This window comes from Patiria miniata, unplaced genomic scaffold, assembly GCF_015706575.1.
Source record: "Patiria miniata isolate m_02_andy unplaced genomic scaffold, ASM1570657v1 HiC_scaffold_11, whole genome shotgun sequence".
Lineage (NCBI taxonomy): Eukaryota > Metazoa > Echinodermata > Asteroidea > Valvatida > Asterinidae > Patiria > Patiria miniata.
The window spans coordinates 1420788-1440261 of NW_024037049.1; the positions used below are offsets into that span (position 1 = coordinate 1420788).

Here is a 19474-nt window from a genome sequence, read left to right on the forward strand (position 1 = left end):
TATCTTCCAAGGGAACCCCTTTTAAGAAGGCTTAGGATGTTGTGAGAGCGCTCGAACATCATGTGCCCGAATGTCCGATCGGGACTGACTTGGCCAGTGGTTTGCTGCCGACTTAATAGCTGTCACAATCCAACGTGTGATTGTGTCTTGAGATGCTGGTCGATGAGGTAATGTAGACGTAATAAATAGCTGTTTCGTCTGACCCCTTAAGTGTTTTGTTCGGTCAACCTACCATTTCAGAGCTCGTACTGGACACCACATCTTGTCTGATGGGATTGAGGTGAGCGAATTTATTTCTGGGACAAATATATCCGGTGGTTGAAAGGAAGCGGATTGATTTTTTTGTCAGGAATCCAGAATTGGGGATCAATTGCACCCCATTTGGTTCCCACTGCACGTGGCCATCTTCTACTGTGAGAGCATGTAGTTCACTGCGACGTCTGGCAGTTGCTACAGCTAGCAAAAATACCACTTTTATTGACAGGTGTAATAGTGAAGCCTGACTCAAGGGTTCATACGGGGCCTTTGAAAGACTAGCAAGAACGTGAGTAAGGTCCCAGGAAGGTAACAGTTTACGTGTGGGAGGTCTTGTTAAAAACATCCCTCGTAACAGATGGCCGATGGCTGTATTGTTGGATACTGATGAACCGTCTGGAAAGCCTTTGTGGATCGCCACAATAGCTGACCTATAATTTTTTTATTGTGGCTATCGTTATCTTAGACTAGAAGAGGTAAACCAGATAATCCCCAATATTTGTTACAGAAGTATTAGTGGGATCGAGAGAGTGTTGTTTACACCTTTTTTAGAAATGGTGTAATCTGCTATTATAGACAGTCCTTGTTGAGGGCCTTCGACTCTGTGCTGCAATGTCAGCAGCCTTTCCTGAAAGGCCTGCTGCTATATGGGGTCTCTTGACAATGTCCAGCAAGTCAGGTGGAGATCTGTTGGGGCTGGATGAATGAATCCCGACACCGGCTGAAACAGCAGATCTGGTCTGTGAGGTAATACTACCGGCTGATGTATCAGAAGTTTCACAAGTCTTGTAAACCATGGCTGACGTGGCCAAAAAGGGCCATGAGGAGAAGTTTGCAGTTCTCCTGCTCCACCTTGGCTAGAACTCGGGAGACCAGAGATATGAGGAAAGGCATAAGCCAACATGCCGTCCCATCAGATTGACAGTGCATCTATGTGCCATGCTCGAGGACTGGGTGTTCGAGAGCAGAACACTGGTAGTTGGTTGTTCTTCGAAGACGCAAAGAGATCTATGTGTGGTCGGTCTATCAATCTGAATAGAGTCTGTACCACTTCTGGTCGCAGAGTCCATTCTGTCGGGATGATGGTCCCCCGAGACAGAGCGTCTGCGACGACATTCTCCTTGCCAGGTACATGTGTTGCTGTGAGAGTGACTTTGTTCTGAATACAAAATCGGAACAGTTCCCAAGTTAGGAGGCAGAGTTGGGGCGATCGAGTGCCTCCTTGTCGGTTTATGTACGATACTACTGTGGTGTTGTCGCATTTGATTAGGATTAACTGTCCTATAATTGCTTGACGGAAATGCTGGAGGGCATTGAACACTGCTTGCATCTCGAGGATGTTGACATGAGATGATTGGTGTTCCGGGCCCCCTCGTGCCTGATACTTGAGGCCCTGTTGTAGGTTGGTCGGGTCTGACCACCACTGCAGGTGTGGAGACAGAATTGTGGTTATACTCACCACATGGTGCAGTGGATGAATATTTGGACGGAAAAACATTAGTAAATAAAGCTGGATAGGTCGCATCCTGAGCCGGAAAAATGGCACTAGGTCCACCATACTAGCAATGAGTCCCAGAAGCTTGAGCCACTCTCTTGCTGGAGCAGATGTTTTTATCTAAAAACAGCAGTACGCACTGCTGGAGGTTCAGAATGCGGTCCAATGTTGGGCGTGCCACCCCATGTTTGAGATCCAGGACTGCACCCAAGAATGTTGGTGACTGGGTTGGGATTGGATGCAACTTTTTCTCGTTGATTATAAACTCGAGGTCTGTAGCCAGACTCAGGGTTAACTGTACAGCTGTTTGCGTGTCCGTCCTCGACTGGTCTACTATAAGCCAGTCCTCCAGGTACATAAACACGGTGATCCCCGCCTGCTGCTCCTATTGTCTTCACTACTCTCGTAAATACTCGTGGGGATGCGTACAACCCGAAGGGAAAAACTGTGAAATCGTTCGTTGTTCCCATGTAGTGAAACCGGAGGTACTTGTAATGATCTGGATGTACCGGAATGTGAAGGTAAGTGATGCTGCCCATGAGTGAACTTGAATGGAGTCTAGCACTACCCGCAATGTTTCCATACAAAATCATTTGGGGCGAATAAATTTGTTGAGAGGTTTCAAATTTAGTATCGGTCGCCAAACGCCGGTCTCTTTCTTGGGAATTAGGAAAAAGGTTGATGTAAACCCCTGTACCCCCAGTGCTGGAGACACAATCCGGACTGCTTCTTTTGTCCTAAGTGAGTTTATCTCCTGTTCCAATGCCTCTCGTTTTGATGGATTGAAAGGGATCGGCGTTTGGCAAACAAAATTGTCCAAAGGGGGGGGGGGAACTTGTAAATTCGATGAGATAACCCTTACTGATTGTTTTGAGTACCCAACTGTCGTTTGTAATTTGGAACCAGGACCTTACGAATTTTTGTAAGCGTCGTCCTACCGGTCCTACAATAGGAGGCTGGTGGAGGTTTGGAATGTCATCTACGCCATTCTGGGGGGAGGAGGCTTGAACGTCTGACCACTGGTCTGAGGTCTACAGTTGGCTTGGGTCGGTCGTGCGCGAGCACCCTGTCTGTCCGAACCAGATTGAAATCTGCCTCGGGGCGAGTTCCAAAAGGCCTTAAAGGGTCGACGAGCCGGAATCTGGAAAGTGGGTTTTCCTGTCCGTGCTTTGGGGTTCTCCTGAGATGTTTTGGATGTAGGCTTACGCATATTGATTTTCCCGGTGGCCTCTATGCGTTTAGCCTCTGCCTCCATTAGTTCTTGAAACTTGCCAGCAAACAAGTCATTGCCTGCCAGCGAAAGGTCGTCCAAGCGCTTGCGTGCTCCTTCAGTTGGTAGATATAATGCATCCAACACATTAGCTTGTCGGGATGCCATGGCGAGTGTTAAGATTCTTGCAAATTGTTTGAGGACAAATGCGCAGAGTATTGTCGAGGCAGTGAAAAGCTGCCATCACCATATCCACAGGGATGGTGGAATCTTCTTCACAGCCACAGGCTAGATATTCTGAGAAAAGGAGCATGAAGGATGATGAGCGCAGTCCTAAACGAGACGCCTCATCTAACTTCTCCAGAACATCTTCAAGTTTTCCTCGGGCCTGGTCCATAAATGTCCCTTTAACGGGAGTTGCTTCACCATCAGCTGCTAGTTTGTCTTTAGCTGATTGTAGCATAGACGGGACCGACAGGAAAGACTCAAAGTCCTCTTTTGGGAACCGAAAGAATTTGGAAGCCCGTTTATCGTAAGGTTTCCACTTCTTGGTCTCCATTACGGCCTTGATGTGTGCTACACACATTTGATTCAGAGGAATAGTCGGGAAAATTGGAGTATGTGTCTCTGAGCAAACTGGGCCTGTACGTTGCTTGAATGACTTACATTCCGGGACTTAAGGAGTCTCATCACATTTAAGAAGTTTGAGCACACGAATCATGTCTCTCTGCACCAGTCATAATTCTGTCTCGAAGTTAGAAAGGTGCTGAATCTCCATATTATCTTCTTCAGAAGATTTGGTGTGGGAACGGTCGGAATTTCCCTGAATGGATGGGTCCGAAACCGCAACACATTGTGCTTCATGCACTGTACTCTTGTTCCGCGATGACTCGGCATCAGATCCAGAGAAGGTTGATGATGGATTGATGCTGATGCATGGTGCAGCTGAAGCTGTATGACTTAATGCTTGTGGAGGGTCATCTTACATACCATCACTGTGAATTAACTGATCTGGATGCAAACCCTGTGATGCTGGGGCGATATTGGGGGCGACTTCGGGGGCGAGTTGGTCACGCACTGGCCCCTGTCCCCGCGCTTCCGTGAGGACCGATAATGATGCCGAAATTGAGTGAAATGCTTGCAGAAATTCGGCTTGAGGAATCGTGTCACGGCGTCGATATTTTCTGCGCCGTGGTGATTTGCTTTCGGACGAATCCTCGTCAGAATCCGACGAAGAATAGTGGTGTCCATATTGGCGTGATTTCTTTGACTTTTTCTTTGAAAATGATTTAATCTCTGATGATTCGTCCACCTTGGGAATCCCCGAACATGGAACGTATGATGAAGTCAATGATGTCCCGTAAGTGGGTGAGGCAATAAATCTGGTCTGTTCCGGTCCGACGTTCGCACCTGGAACGTCGAGCAGGACTTGGCCGGCCGAGCCCCCCACAGCGCGCGCCATGCGCCCAGCACCGGGGGGAACGGTGACTTTTTTCCCTGCATGAACACCGGTCTGTTCCCATCCAGTGCTCACACACGGAGCACCAAACGAAACCACGTCGACCGGGCCCGAGTACCCCCAGCGTGTGCTTTTCGCCCAGCGCCGAGGGGATCGGTAACTTTTGTTTCAGCAATAGATACGGCCTGCTCTGGTCCACGGCTCACACTGGGTTCGGAAACAGGCCCAACGGGTAGTAGAACGGCCGGTGCGGGCATGCTCACACACGGAGTTGCCGACCAACGACCAGAAAGCACGGAAACCGTATCAGATACGGCGGGTTCTACAGTCTGCACATGAGACCGTTTTCCCCATTTATTGTGCTTCACTCCTTCAGTCTGGGGACAAACAACGGTAGCGGCTTTGGATTTGCCCCTGGTCTTACCACCCTTGCTGCCCCATGTTCCCTCTTTCTGTTCAGTTCCCACTGCATCAGTTGGGGTAGGCAAATCTTTAACGTGCTCTGTGCGACCTGCAGCAGAGATGCCAACATCGAATTTCTAAAAAGAGTAGCAAGTGGATTTTTTTTTATTTGCGAGGGGGATCGGTAACTTTGGACTCCAGATGCTCTGTGGTGAAATCTGAGGCATTTCAGGGCCACTTTCCCTGACTTTTTAAATCAAATTTGCTTGTGTTTTCAGCTTGACTAGACTTAGTTTCAAGTCTGTGATCGTGGGTTTTTCTCCATAACCATATCGTAAATAGCGCCCTGTTTTGGCTTATGGGGCGAATATTGAATGATAGCACAGTGGTACTGCATTTAATTAACTTTTGCAAAATATTGCGCAGCGCAACCGCGATCTCAGACTTGAAATCAAGTCTAGAGTGGGGCTGGTTTCTGGCAATCGAATCTAACGCGGATGTGTACATACATGTATGTACGAATTCGCCGTGTGTGGCGACTATTTGTCAACCACTGGTCGATTTTGCCTGGTACCCAATATGTATTTCGTGCATAGGTTACCATGGAAAATCGACTAGTGGTTGTCAAATAGTCAGTCGCGGCTCGCCGCTCCAACGTGGTGGTAAGAAACACCTCCACGATCGCAATGTTTTTGACGGCGGTCTTCATAATCTTCTTTTAATTAAATAAAAGGTTTTTATTTATATTTTATTTCATTTATCATTTCTATATCCATTTACATGTAATACTTCATAAACTGTTCACTTGTAGATGTAACAATTACATAAATACAATTGTCAATTATATTTATAAAAATCGTATTTCAATGAAGTATAAGCGTAGAGTCGTATTCATGGCTCAGATTTGTACATGCTACGCCCAAATCGTGTATGTTGGCATCTCTGCTGCAGGTTCTCCAGTCTGGCGGGACGGCGAGACGTCACTGTCTGCCGAGCCACGCACAGAAGGCGAAATCGGGGCAACGCCCTTTCAAAGCGACATTTCTCTTCCTTATTTATTAACTTTCACTTCACAAAGAATTGTTACACGACAGTGTTGGAGCAAAGGCTTTGACCCTCAAGGCCAAGGCCAAGGCCAAGGCTTTGACCCTCAAGGCAAAGGCCAAGGCCTTGACCCTCCAGCCTCGAGGCCAAGGCCAAGGCTTAACCTTCAAGGCCAAGGCCAAGGCTTAACCCTCAAGGCCAAGGCCAAGGCCCTGTTTTATGAAATGACCACTGATATAGAGCTAATTATAGTCACATGAGTGACACATCATCACGCAAGGGCGGATCCAGAACACAATTTGGGGGGGGGGGCAAAAGAAATTTTGGTTCCCCCCAAAAAAGTGGGTCAAAAAATTACGGCTTGGGCTTCGGGGCCATTTTTTGGATTCGAGATGCACTGTGGTGCGATCTGAGGCAATTTCTGACCATTTTAACCGATGTTTTTTGAGGAAAAGATGGTGGTGTACTCATTGCCTGCCTTTATTACGTCACATAAAAAAAAATGGTTCCGTTTTTTTTGGGGGGGGGGGGCATGGCCCCTTTTGGCCCCCCTGGATCTGCCCTTATCATCACGAATTGCTCATTACGAAGAACAACATTTCTTTAATTGCAATCAACATGCTCGCATAGGCCTACACCGTTTTATGACTGCACTGTATCTATTAAAGTATAAGTTCAGGTCTTCAATATAGTTTAACTAAACAAAATAATGATTTACTTCTATATTGACGCACAATTCTCCCAAGTGTAACAAAAGGGGATCCAAGAAACTAATTTGGGAAATTTTTATTTGCTGGCCCAACATGGTCAGAAATATCAGCATTATCTAAAACAGATACATGCAAATCTTTAGCACTTATCAGGGAGACATATACAACCAATCAGATCTATTCCATAGTTATATGCAATTAAAGTGATCATCTCATTAGCCCCACAAGTGTACGGAATATTTTTGCAGCAAATCTACTACAATGGCAACAAAATGTGATGCTACAAAAGTGGAAGTGTGCCTAACACACAAATCTATAGGATGCTTCCCTCCTCTACGGTAATACGATTAAAATGGGAACAGCAAAATTTCGAACAGATTTATCTGGAAAATGCAAAAATCTACGGGCCTTGAAGAGCCTTGACTCAAAATTGCAAGGCCATGAACCCTCAAGGCCAAGGCTTTTGCCCTCAAGCCTCGAGGCCAAGGCCCTAAAATTCAGCCTTAAGGCAGCCTTAAGGCCAAGGCCAAGCATCAAGGCACTACATCACTGTTACACGACACAACAAGGTGTTCTTTGTCTTACTTATCTTTTATTATTACAACTCTTGAGGAAATAGGAATACAGAAAAAAACGAAGAACTCAATTATCGGAGGTACTGAAAAACACGTCGTATCTGTCCCGCCGCTAAGAGAAAAGAGGAAGCAAACATGGCGCTCGTGGCGCAGGGCAGTGTGGGTAGCATTATAGAGGGCGCTGTTGTATAAAACTCATAGCGAATGGAACCTGCCGGTAAGGGGAATATGCAAATGTAGTGGCTCTACAGGTAAGTGAGTGAAGTAGGCTTGGCAGAATTTAAGAAATGCTTTGCGACGATAAGAGTTAAAATGTACATGGAGGGGGGTTGCAGCCCCGCCCCCTCCACGCTCTTCGCACCGCACTTAAGTTAACTATTCTGACCAAAAATCACTCTAAAATTATATTTTCATGTTCCACATGTGCCAAGGCATCAATAAAAACTGTTTCATTTTCTCATTTTTAATCTGAAGTACATTTGCACAGCTTCTATACGATCTGTTAGTCGGCACTCTGATGCACGCTTTCATTTGCATGTACTTTTCAATGGGAAAAGTTAACATTAGGACATTTTGTGATGAAGGTGTGCCACATTTTCATAAACCTGGTGTCAAAATAACCGCAAGGCATCTGAACAACTGTCAAAGAAACTTGGCAGGATTTAAGAAATGCTTTGCGATGATAGGAGCCAAAATGTACACGGAGGGGGTTGAGGCATCACCCCTTTCTGGCTTTTTCCGCCAGTCTTAAGGTCATTAGTCTGACCTAAAAGCCCTCTTAAGTAATATTTTCATGTTCCACAAGTGCCAAGGCATCAATACAAACTGCTTTCAAAAGAAGGGGTGACAGCCACGCCCACATCCGCGCTTTTCAGGCCGCTCTTAAGTTAATTAGTCTGATCTAAAATCGCTCTTAAGTTATATTTCCATAATCTACAAGTTCCAAGCTATCAAATGATACCAGTTTTTTCTTGTTCTCAAAATTTTGATTAAATGCAATGTCTGATCTAGCGAAACTTAAGACTGGCCATTCTGTGATCAGGGTCGATGATACTATGCTTTAAGACAATCAGGGGATCTGTGTCCAAAATGTTGATAAAACCATATCCAGCTCTCAGTGTATGCATTGTGAACTCTTAGCAAGTGGATTGCACCCTCCCTGGAAAAATGCAGTAGTAGTGACTCTACTGGTAAGATGAGTGCAGTAGATGCCAAAAGTGTTTGATTGGGGGATTACAGCTGAGATATATAACTTACTGCATCGGATTTCCATGCCTGGTTCTTGGTGTACTGTGCATCAACAAGGTCTCTATCATCTCGGGACAGAAGAATTAGAGGGTCCCGTTCGGCACTCGTCCTAACATCATAAGAATATGAATAATTTTTATTATATGACTAAATTCTATCATATGATTTGCAATTTTTTTTAAATTTCTTCTTCTCATTAAGAAGCAATAGTTTTTTTTCATAATGTGAAACACTGGTTCTAAGGTGTTGTTTCAATAAAACCATTCCCACCCAGCCTTTCAACTTGACAGCTAAGGAGTGGTTGTTAACAAATCCCAATAATGAATCAAGTAATGATGCCCTATCGTTGCGAAGCTGATACCACACTGAACAATTATTCCCTCTCAGTCATTAAACACCTGTGAAACAAAAACAGATATAGAACCAACAAAAGAAAACCTATCACACAGTGCTCTGTCACATATTCTTTAATTTTAAGAGAAGGGGCCATCCAACATTTTTTCACATTTTCGCAGTTGTACGGAGAGCACTACTTTTCAAGGACCCCCCCTAAGTAGTACTTATCAACACCATGGCCTCTTGGACTGGAGCATTGAATTCGTGGTCGCAGGTAATTCTGCAGGTTGTGAGTTCAAGTCCAGCCTGGGGCTATGATGGGCGTGCCCTTGGGAAAGGCACTTTGTCACTCACTTTGTCACCCAGGAGTAAATGAGTACCTGTGAGGGCAGGGATGGTCGATTTTAGCTGCTTTGCGCCAGAAAGGCAGGATCGAGCTGAATACTCGTCACAGAGCTGAGATGGTTCTTGGAATGTTTCATTGGCCCGGAGTACTCGTACAGCTCGAGTACACGCAAGTACTCGGCCCGTATTCGACTTTCAGTACTCAAAAGATATTTTGACTTTGCCCGTACTCGATTCGCATGGACTCGATGTTTTTTTACTCAGTACTCGACTCTGCAGTAATTGGGAGTACAAATTGAGTACATTTCTTTTATAGATTCCATAGCTCAACCTGCGACACAACGCTTGCGTGGTTGCAGTCTGTATTTCGGCCTAGTCTAGTACCCGCATCCCAAATGCTACTAACATTCGAAGTCATAATGCTGAGGATTCGTGAATCGGGAGCCAGCCAAGCCCATGTTTCTTATGTTCGCTCGCCGCTTCAGTTACCAATGAGGCCATTTCAGGATTTTTTTCCAAACAAAATCCTTGTCCCAGTGCTTCATAAGCACATTTTAAGCACATGCATTGTCCATCGCCAAGGGAAATTTTGAGAACTTTACAGAAATTACATTTTGCGCGATCGCATAGCCTTCTCGCATACAGGAAGACTACATGTGTGTATATCACATGTGCTAAATCATTGCAGTTTTACTTAGCTTTTACTTATGGTTGTATGAATAATTGCATATGTTGCCAGTTTCGGATATAAATAAATGGGGATATCAAGATCACCGGGGGTTCGTCACCAGTTGGAAAAAAGCAGACGTCAAAATTCAACAAATATTTACGTCGCAAGCACTTGTGTACTTATTTGAGTTTGTTGTCTGCAAATGGTTTTCTCAAAATAGCCAACACTTCAGGTGTCTACTCAGCTATCCATGATCTCTCTTTTTGGAAAAGAAATGGTGACAACAAAAAGTGCCAGCTCAATCATTGATTTAATTAATTGTAAATATATTTTACACTAATTACATTTGTTTAGTTGTTAACCTGGCATGGGATGGGATGATTCCTCCCTTAAGTACTCGGATTTGACTCCAACACTGGAGCAGGGTATTTACGATGTAGCGCCTTGAGCACCAATAATTGTGGTTAATAATTGTAATAATAATTATAAATACCCTTTATTATTATTATTGTTATCAACATTTTGTGTGTGTGTGCATGTGAGTGTCAATACTATTATGAAATATTGATGTGTTCATCTATTATTGTAATGTAAATTTCACCCTATTAGGTGCAACATTATGTACAAATTCTTTGTTCTGTCAAAATGAGACGGCACTGGGCATAGGCTATACTGAAGGAAAATGCACACAAAAAACAACAACAACAACAATTAAATAATATTCATAATCTTTGATGTCTCCTACGCATGTTAAAAACAAGAAAAGTAGTGTTAAAAAACACAAATGCCCCGCAACCATGCCTATTTCCATGACATAACACCACGCTATTAACATCAACTTAATTACCTGGGTCACATGGAATGTTCATTGACATCGTTATTGCTTTCTTTAGTTATATATTTAATGTATTGATGCCTATGATCCCACAATGAATTGTTGTTGTTGTTTTTTTTGCTTTTCTGTTGGGAAGTCATTGTATGTGATTTAAGCAAACAGACTGGATATTTTCAGTCTTAAGCAAGACACTTCTCAAAGGCAAATCCTTTTAGCATAATCCTTTGAACGCCTACATGGAAATAAGAATTTTTAAATAATCAAAAGAAAATATGGTTATTTGAATAAGCTTAAGTTATCATCATGACATCATTTCTTTGGTCTTTCATAATGAGAACAGTTGGCCTATGGGGTCTGAAAGTGACTCAACAACCTACAGAGCTGCATAAACATTTACATGTACTACTGTGCAAGTCTCAAGTTTTAGTAATACATGTACATGTATGTAACGTATGCTAAAGTTGTTGCCCAGTAGTTGATACAAAATATTGTTTCGCACGCCTTAGGTTCAAAAGGTCAAAGCATGGTTCATTGCAGGCCTTGCATGTAGCTGGTTTTCAGAATGTTTTGTGTACATATTATGACTGCGTTCATCGTATGAGTAGACGTGCTTTGTATTGTGTATGACTGGATGTCAAGCTTTGCAGCGGTCAGATCAACCAGATAAACTGTAGAGCTGGGGAAAAGTGTCACTTTGAAAAGTGTCACTTTTTTTTAAAATGTACCTGTATTTTGTGTATTAAGAAAATATTTTGTTTGTTGTATTTTTCAGATTAAACCTTGACTTGACTTGATAAATCCCTGTCAGGAGTGAGTGACCAAAGAGTTGTTTCCAAGCAGCAGGCTAGAGCAGAAAATGTAACATGTATATGTGTTTGTTTTCTGTTGTTTCAATTAAAATATGACCCTCTTAGAAAAAAAAGGGTGGAGAAGCAACATTGATTATACAAAAACATGTAAACAGTGTACAGGCCCCCTAATATTTTAGTGAGTGATTACATTTGCACATGTACACTGGTTTGGTAAAAAAAACAAAAAAAATTCAAATAAAATAAAATCCAATTGTTTTAATCCTAATGACCTTGGCCTTTGTCTTATGGGGTCCAAACTTGTAAGTTATACTACTGGTAGCAAGCTACCTTCACTGTATCAAGGTTCAAGACATACATGGACATACAATCCAGATATCGCTGTGGAACCAAACGCACACGCACACACACACACCCACCCATGTTTACGTTACATACCAAGTGTGGACTTTCCATTGCTTTCGTGTAGTCAAGAAAAACCAGTGAAAAAAAATCATTTTTCTCAAAATGTGAAAACTCTTTCAACCCAATTTTTTTTTCTATGATTCCTTTTAGTGTTTCTCTTCGTTCTGCCACTGATAAACCTAACCCAAAAATGCCTCTAAACCTGTTTTCCAGAAATGGGGAAACACTGTGTGGACTAGCCCAAGTCCACACAGCGTCTCCTCTACCTGGTTTATGTGGCCCTCTTTTGTTCGGAAGTCCACACAGTGAATGTAATGCCTACAGTCGTGCATTTCTATACTCTTGAGGACAATGCTTTGTGTTTCCCTTTGTCCCGGTAATATAACACTCTCCCATAGACTAAGCACATAACCGTATGAACGAGGACCATTTTCAACAAAAGACCCAACGCTCGAGGACTGAAAGGATCTTTTGTTCTCCCTTTGTGTGTCTGTCCTCTATCGTAAAGCCATACAAGAGCACACACGCACACAGACGGACAAGGTGGAAACAGTATGTTTGCCGGCGGGGCATAAAAAAAGCAAGCGAAAATACTTGCATATGATCTGATACACCGTGCCCCTGGTGACGTGCCGGCCTGTTGTCACACTTTTGACATGATGGTGGATCATTTCTCACCCATAATGGGTGACATTATGTAGATGCTATTGGTGAGTTTCAAAAAAATGCTTGAAAAAACACCTTTCCACTTTAAAAAAACAATTAGATTTTTGAGTGGTCGGGCACAACCCAACCACTCTTTGGTGTTGTTACGATTAATCTTTCTTTCTCCTTTTCTTTTTTTTCCCGGACAATACTTCTCCGTGGGTTTTCTCCTAGAAGGTTTATGACATGAACTTGTAACTTTCAATATATATCAACCCTCATCCCAAGCCGTACATTACTCTGACTTCATGATGATGTCATCGGGTGTCAAATTATAAGCGATATTAGAGGAAAAAGTGGCCAATTACTTTTACCTGTAACTCTCAAACAAAAAAGATCAATTATGTTCCAACTTTGTAATGAGATAAACCATTAGTTGATAAACATTTTTTGTCGTGTATGTGAACTCGCTTGACCTTTACTTCTGGGTCAACCGGAATGTCAATGTTAGGTGAATTCAAAATAAAGACCACATGACCACATGACTACTAAAAACAGCAAGAACTGAAATGGCCAGTCACAGAATCCACACTGGATGAAGGCACACCAGGTTCTTATAGGAAAGTGTTGAACAAGGAAATTCCTTAAGTAAATGGCCAAGTATGAAGAATAGATCCCAACCCAGTGTAGGGAGGGAGGGCTTCAATGCACTATTGAGGTCTGAGACTATAGTTCACTATAGCCTACTGACTCTTTATCTGTTTAATGTATGCAACATGTTAATCCATGCATGGTCCCAACCAGGGGCCCTTCTGGGTGAGGTCATACAAGGAACTTAAAGCTATAGTCCATCATTTGTAATTTGTGCATTTTGTTCGTTTGAAGCAACAAAAGTGCTCAAAATCTAAAGAAGGGTACTGAACAACTAACCTAATGAAGTTTCAGCTCAGCTTCAGCTGTATATTCCGAGAAAAACAGCATTCTAGGATCTCAATTTCAAATCAACAGTTGCTGAATCATGTTTTGATTTGCGCCTGAATTCAGCGTCCGAGACACGTTCTCGCTGAGCCGATTGCAGCTACGCGATGTTGCGCAGCGATCCGACGAATTATAGCAGCCGCGCGCGCGTGTGCGTCGTGCCAATGATTGCGCGCGCTTCGCCGAATAACAAAACGAACTACTAATTTAAATTTTCCTACGGTGCGTCTTAAGAAGCACCGTTGGAAAGGCCTTCTTTCGTTGATTACTTCGAAATGACAGCATGCCAGAAAGAATAATTTCACAGGGAGTTTAGTCCCCTTACTATCTTTCAACCAAGTATGTTTTTCAACAATAATTACGCCAGCTACTTTTTGGATAGCTGCAAATGATGGACTATAGATTTAAAGGAACTTAGAAAAATGCCAAACACTGCTGTAAGGACATCACCTGGTGCAAATGCTGAAATTGTTACAATATCCATTACAATGTTCACCTTTTGCCTCCAAATACTAATGACGTCATCAAACCGGAAAGTTAGGTGTTATGAATACTACATACACTTATATTTTCATACGTTGTTTGACTTCACAATCAACATTGATCCACTCCGAACTAAATCAGTATTCACTTCCTGTTTTTTTAATAATGACGTCATCAACCCCGAATAACTTGTATATGTACATAGAATGTTTGCGGAAATTTTTCACAACGTTTAAGATGCATGTTTAAACAAACTAATTGATTGTGAGGGAAAGGATTTAATTTCGTGATCCTTTGTTGTTACATTAACATTTAACTTAACTCAGCAGTGTTTAAAGAAAAAATTGCCTGCCCGACCACTCTGCGTTTGTAACTAAACAAACGCCAAACTCTAGTTTACCCATTGTTTGTGTATTTATTTGAAGTTGTTTGACACTTGAATGCTTTCTAGTCTATCGCCATTTGTTTTAGGTCAAAATGTAAATTGACCGGATATTGACCATTTACACTAGCTGCCCACGTGCAGTCTTAGGCGGGCGGGCTAAATACCCCTGGTTCATTTACCGGGAGACGGTATTGTTATTGAGGGAGTGTGGGACCCTTCAAGCCAAAGCGGGAGACGGTCCACGCATGAACGCACACGGTACGGCCGTGCATGGTGATAGTTTGTAGTGGGACTTGTACTTGGACAGGCAGACAAAAGATCAATTACAGGATAAGTGATCCTTTGTTGGATGCTTACTGCCCTTCTTAAATTCCTGGCAGTTCACTTAAGTGGCCAGTTGTTTTTTATTACAAAACAAACTGTTACTATATGGGCATTTTTCATTTCTTTCCGCTTTTTCTCATTAGGGTTTGACGTAAAATTGAACAAGTCTCTACAGGGTGAGAAGAATAACATCCGCTTTTTCTTTGCCTTTTCAAACTTGTTGATGAGAAAGAATAATTAATCAATGAATGATTTGGTTTACTTGTCTTATGTCGTTCTTTCATTTTTGTTTCGTCATTTTTGGGGTTTTTTTCCATTCATTTGGCTGCTTGAGAGTTGAGAGTAAGGAGTCAAAGTTATTTATAGGGTTAAGTTGAAAATAATATAAGGGGAAAGGGAGTTTTCTTTTTATTTAATTCTTCATTTCATTAGCACAGGAATATCTCTTTTGTGAACATGTGTGGCTATGAAAAAAAACATTTGGGTTTTTTTTAGTTTTAAGTTTGAGTTTCTACCTCAGATCTCAACAATTAGTGTTAACATTTTTTATACATGGGCATACCATGAAACATTTCAGTTCACTAGTATTTCATTTTGGAGTTAATTTTATCTTGTTTCTACTGCAGGTTATAATAAAATGTTTTCCATATAAACGTACTGTTTCTGTAGGTGCTCATTCACGTGTTTCTTAAGAACACGAACTTCGTCATTTGGATCCTTTCATTGGTTCCACCCTTTCACTTTTTTTTCCTTTCGTTTTTATTCCCTCCCTTTTCGTACGTTTCCTTTAGCTAAGGTGTATATCAAAATTCATGTGAAGCTACAAAAAAAAAAAAACCACAAACAAGTACTGTAATTTATTGTTAGCGAGTGAAGAACTTTTTTTGCATCGTGGCTTTCTTGGTTTTCGACTTGCAGTCCTTCCAAAAACAACTGAGCGTAAAGTAGCAGAGCATTGTGTCAACAGGCCGTCGTATTGATGACGCCACTAATTACACGTGAGGGGCTTTTTTTACGGAGCTAGTGAGAACCAATAGCTCTGTAGAAAAAGTGCTCACCATGAAGTGTGGTATCATTGATACGAAATTTCCATTCCATAGAACCTGAATGAAATGCCTACATGTACAGTACATGCTATCAATGCTGTAGTAGTCACCAATTACAGAGAACAATAGCTCTGTGCAGAGGATTAGTAAGGCCCCCTGGTCTTTGTGGTCAGTTAGTGGAAGCGCCCCACTGCTGGATATAAAAACCACAGGATTCATTGTTATTAAAATGGTGATTTGTATCGGGAGCCGGAAGTGCCAACCGTCGGACGGTTTGAAGAAACAGGTCACCCGCTTTCTATGCAAACGGGAGCCGATTAAAGAGGGGCTCAATTGAAAGCGGCTCCTGGTAAATGAACCGGGGGTATTTAGCCTGTCCGCCTTAACACTATTCCCTACTTTTTCCTTTTAATTGCATTTTTGGCTGTTTCGGCAAACTTGTCGAAACAGCCTTTGTTTTTATTAAGATTTATTTTCTTTCTTTTTCAGTCATTTTGCCCAAAGCTAAATGTACATGTTTGTTTGTCCAGGCCACTTTGGCCACTAAAATCAATCCGATTTCCTTTACGCTTGGCACACACTTAGACCAGCACCTGCAGTTGTGCCCCAAACATTTACGTCATCATGATGTCATCACATGGTAGTGTCGTCAAATTAAAAGTGCATATTTTGAAGGCCTATATCTACAGAACCACAGGTCCGATTGGGTGAAAGTTGGTATCAGAGATGCCACAGGGTCTGCTTGAAAAAAAACAAAAAAACAACAACAACAACAACAGAATTGAGTCTGCTTAAAAAAAAAAAGGGGAACGGTTGCTTGAAAAAAAAGAGAACTTTTTTGGTGTGTGAAAATGCCACTCCGAGTCTAACACGAAGTCCCCGTTGTCATCTTTATCTTGTAGCCAAGCCCAGTTCCGTTTAATTTTGGCTGTTTCAACAAAACATGCCGAAACAGCCTTTGTTTTCGTTTAAGTTTTGTTTTTCTTTCTTTTTGGCCTTCCGCAAAGTGCGGAAAAGCCTTTGTTTTTGTTCTAATTTTCTTTCTTTCTTCTTCTTTTTGTCGCCTAAATCCCATAGACTTTATACACGGTTTTTATGCCCACCAAAAGAAAAACGGAAAGCCCTATGTTCTGTTTTCAAATGGACATAGATCTCCAGTTTTTGGCTTTTTCGCATAGTAGCAGAAAAGCCTTTCTTTTTGTTAAGATTTTTCTTTCTTCTTCTTCTTCCTCTATTTCTTTTTGTCGCCTAAACCCCATAGACTTTGTACACGTTTTTTCTCAACGCCACTTTTGGCATTAATCTTTGTCGTACATCATTCAAAGTCAGCATAGGTATAGTCCTTATAGCATAGTTGTGTCCCAAAGAGTGACATCATCGTGACGTCATCGTGGGTCATGTGACGTCACGTTAAAGATTAATGGATTAAATCTTTGGAAATCAGTATAGAGACCTGAACTTGACGTGTGCGGGAATCGATAGAATAATCCAGGATCTTCATTTTATCTCGTGTGAGCAAAATCACGTAAACCCTTCCTCCCGGTCTAAACCGGAAATAAATCGAATTGCCTTCTCATTTAAAATTGGAAAAAGATGTGAACTTGCTTGCAACGATGTTAGTCTGTGGCTAGATTGTACTTTACGAGAAAAAAACCACCGGTGATGTCATAACATGTTAGAGCATTCCTATGGGCAGGTTGAAAAAAAGTGTAAAAGGATTTTTCAGTCGATGTCTGTGTTGGTGTATATGATGATCCTCAAGGCAGACAACACCTGTGCGCGAAAAAAAAAAAGATGAGGCCATCAGACCGGAAGTTATTAAGAAAAGACCCTCTGAAAATTCCTGAAAAATGAACCATGACAGTTTTTATATTAATTTTTACTTTAATTATTTATAGATGTTCTGTTGCGAACAGACATAGATCTCTCGTTTTTTTTTCCTGGTTTTTTTTGTCAGTCCATAGCATTTGTACACGTTTTAATCATGCCCAGCACTTTGGGTACTAAAATCAATCCAATTGCCTTTATACTAGGCACACACTTAGACCAGGACCTGGCGCTGTGTGCCGAACACTGACGTCATTAAAGTCCGGTCAATTTACGACAAAACAGGCCTTGGCCTAGAACAAATTGCAATAGAATTTATTTCAATACTCTCACAGGAAGAAAAAATTACTGATTAACATACTGAAAATCTAAAATTTTATCTGGGAGTGGAAAAGTGTTTTTACTCGCCTTTTCTTGACTGATTTTTCGCAACTCGTCAACGCGTAAACTGTCGTTTAGACAGTGCCATGTTTTACGCTGTCAGCGTTTGTTGCCCGTCAGAACGTTCTTTCACAACACGCAGGAAATGTTGGGAAACACCACTGCTTCACAACAGACGGCTTTTTCATGTCGATATTTTTGAAATCTCTGGGATTTTACCTTGCCGGCGGGAAGTTGCCGCGCAAACCATAGGGAATTATTATATTTTTTAATAAGAATTAGGATTTTCTTTTACTTCCGTAATTGTTATCCACCAATTGACTAAATTTCGCCAGTATGCATGGGATGCATTCACTGATCTATAGGCCTATAATAAATAAAGATCAGTGGATTTAGACCAATCTTACTTATTCCTTATAGTTATTTATCTATTTTTTTTGTAAGTTTGTTTGTTGGGGGGGGGGGGGAGGGAATCTGAAATCTAGAATTCCTAGAAAAAAGGTAAGGTCATTGGCACAACCTAAAAATGTTAGAAATTGTTTTAACCTTAAACAATTAAGGGCGGATCCAGAACAAAATTATTTTGGGAGGCAACAAAATATATTTTTATCCCAAAAATAACGGCGTGTGGTTCGGTGCCCGCTCATGGGGCCCGAAAAGTTTTGGATTCTTGATGCTCCGTAGTGCGATGTAAGGCAATTTCTGACCTCTTTGACATTTTTTTAATGAAAAGATGGTGGTGTAGGCCTACGCAGTGCCTGCCTCCATCACTTAAAAAAATGGGGCTATGGCCCTAGTTGGCACCCCCCCCCCCCCCGATCCGCCCTTGACCTTAAAACCTGAAATAAAGATAAATATAATTGGATTAAATTATGTTGATCGAGCAGTGAAACGTTCGCTGAACAGAGGACCTTTCGAGAAAAGTAATTTAAAAGAATTCCATCTTATAATAATTTAAAAGAAATTCCATCTCATAATTTAAAAGAAGAAAGACAATGTAAAAAAAAAAAAATTATCTAGTTAAAAAAAACAATCTCAAGGAATGGTAAATTTAGGCTTTGAATCACCCCTCTCCCGATCCCCCCCCCCAGTCTAAGGTAAGGTTACGGTTTGAATATACATGCCTCTTTACTTGTTCCATTTCTTTTTAATGAGCAAAAAGTTAACAATTAAAGGAACAATCTTCAAAGATTGCTCATGTCTTAACACATTTCCCAAGTTTTCTTCTAAGGAAAGAAATAACATTTCAGAGAAAGAAAACTAAAAATATTGTGACCTCTTGTCTCCCAGTTACAGCCAAAAAAAACAGAAGAAAAGGAACAAATCTGCCAAGTTTACTCATGGGGAAAAAAATTCAGAGAAATGAAAATGAAACTGTTGCAAACTCAAAACTTGTTACCAGTTTGGGTTTTGTTTTCTTTTTTGGGGGGTGCCAAAACTGTTTGCAACCTGTTTAACTTGTATCTTATATTGTTTTTACAGCAAAAAAAGAGGGAAGGAAAAAAGAGAGCAAATCTTCAAAGTTTACCCCTCAGGAAAAAAATCTTGTAGAGAAAATGAAAATTATAGTGTTGCTTCTTCACTTGTTCCCAAGTTTGGTCTCTTTT

At 41.6% G+C, this 19474-nt stretch overlaps 1 protein-coding gene across 1 annotated transcript in view; it reads right to left on the reverse strand.

Annotated features, from left to right (window-relative positions):
- Positions 1 to 19474, reverse strand: part of LOC119741526 (protein O-glucosyltransferase 1-like) — an 85614-nt gene that overhangs the window by 4626 nt on the left and 61514 nt on the right. The window contains exon 7 of the mRNA XM_038217321.1: positions 8408 to 8507. Within this exon, the coding sequence (XP_038073249.1) occupies positions 8408 to 8507 (100 nt within the window). The remainder of the gene's footprint in view (positions 1 to 8407; positions 8508 to 19474) is intronic.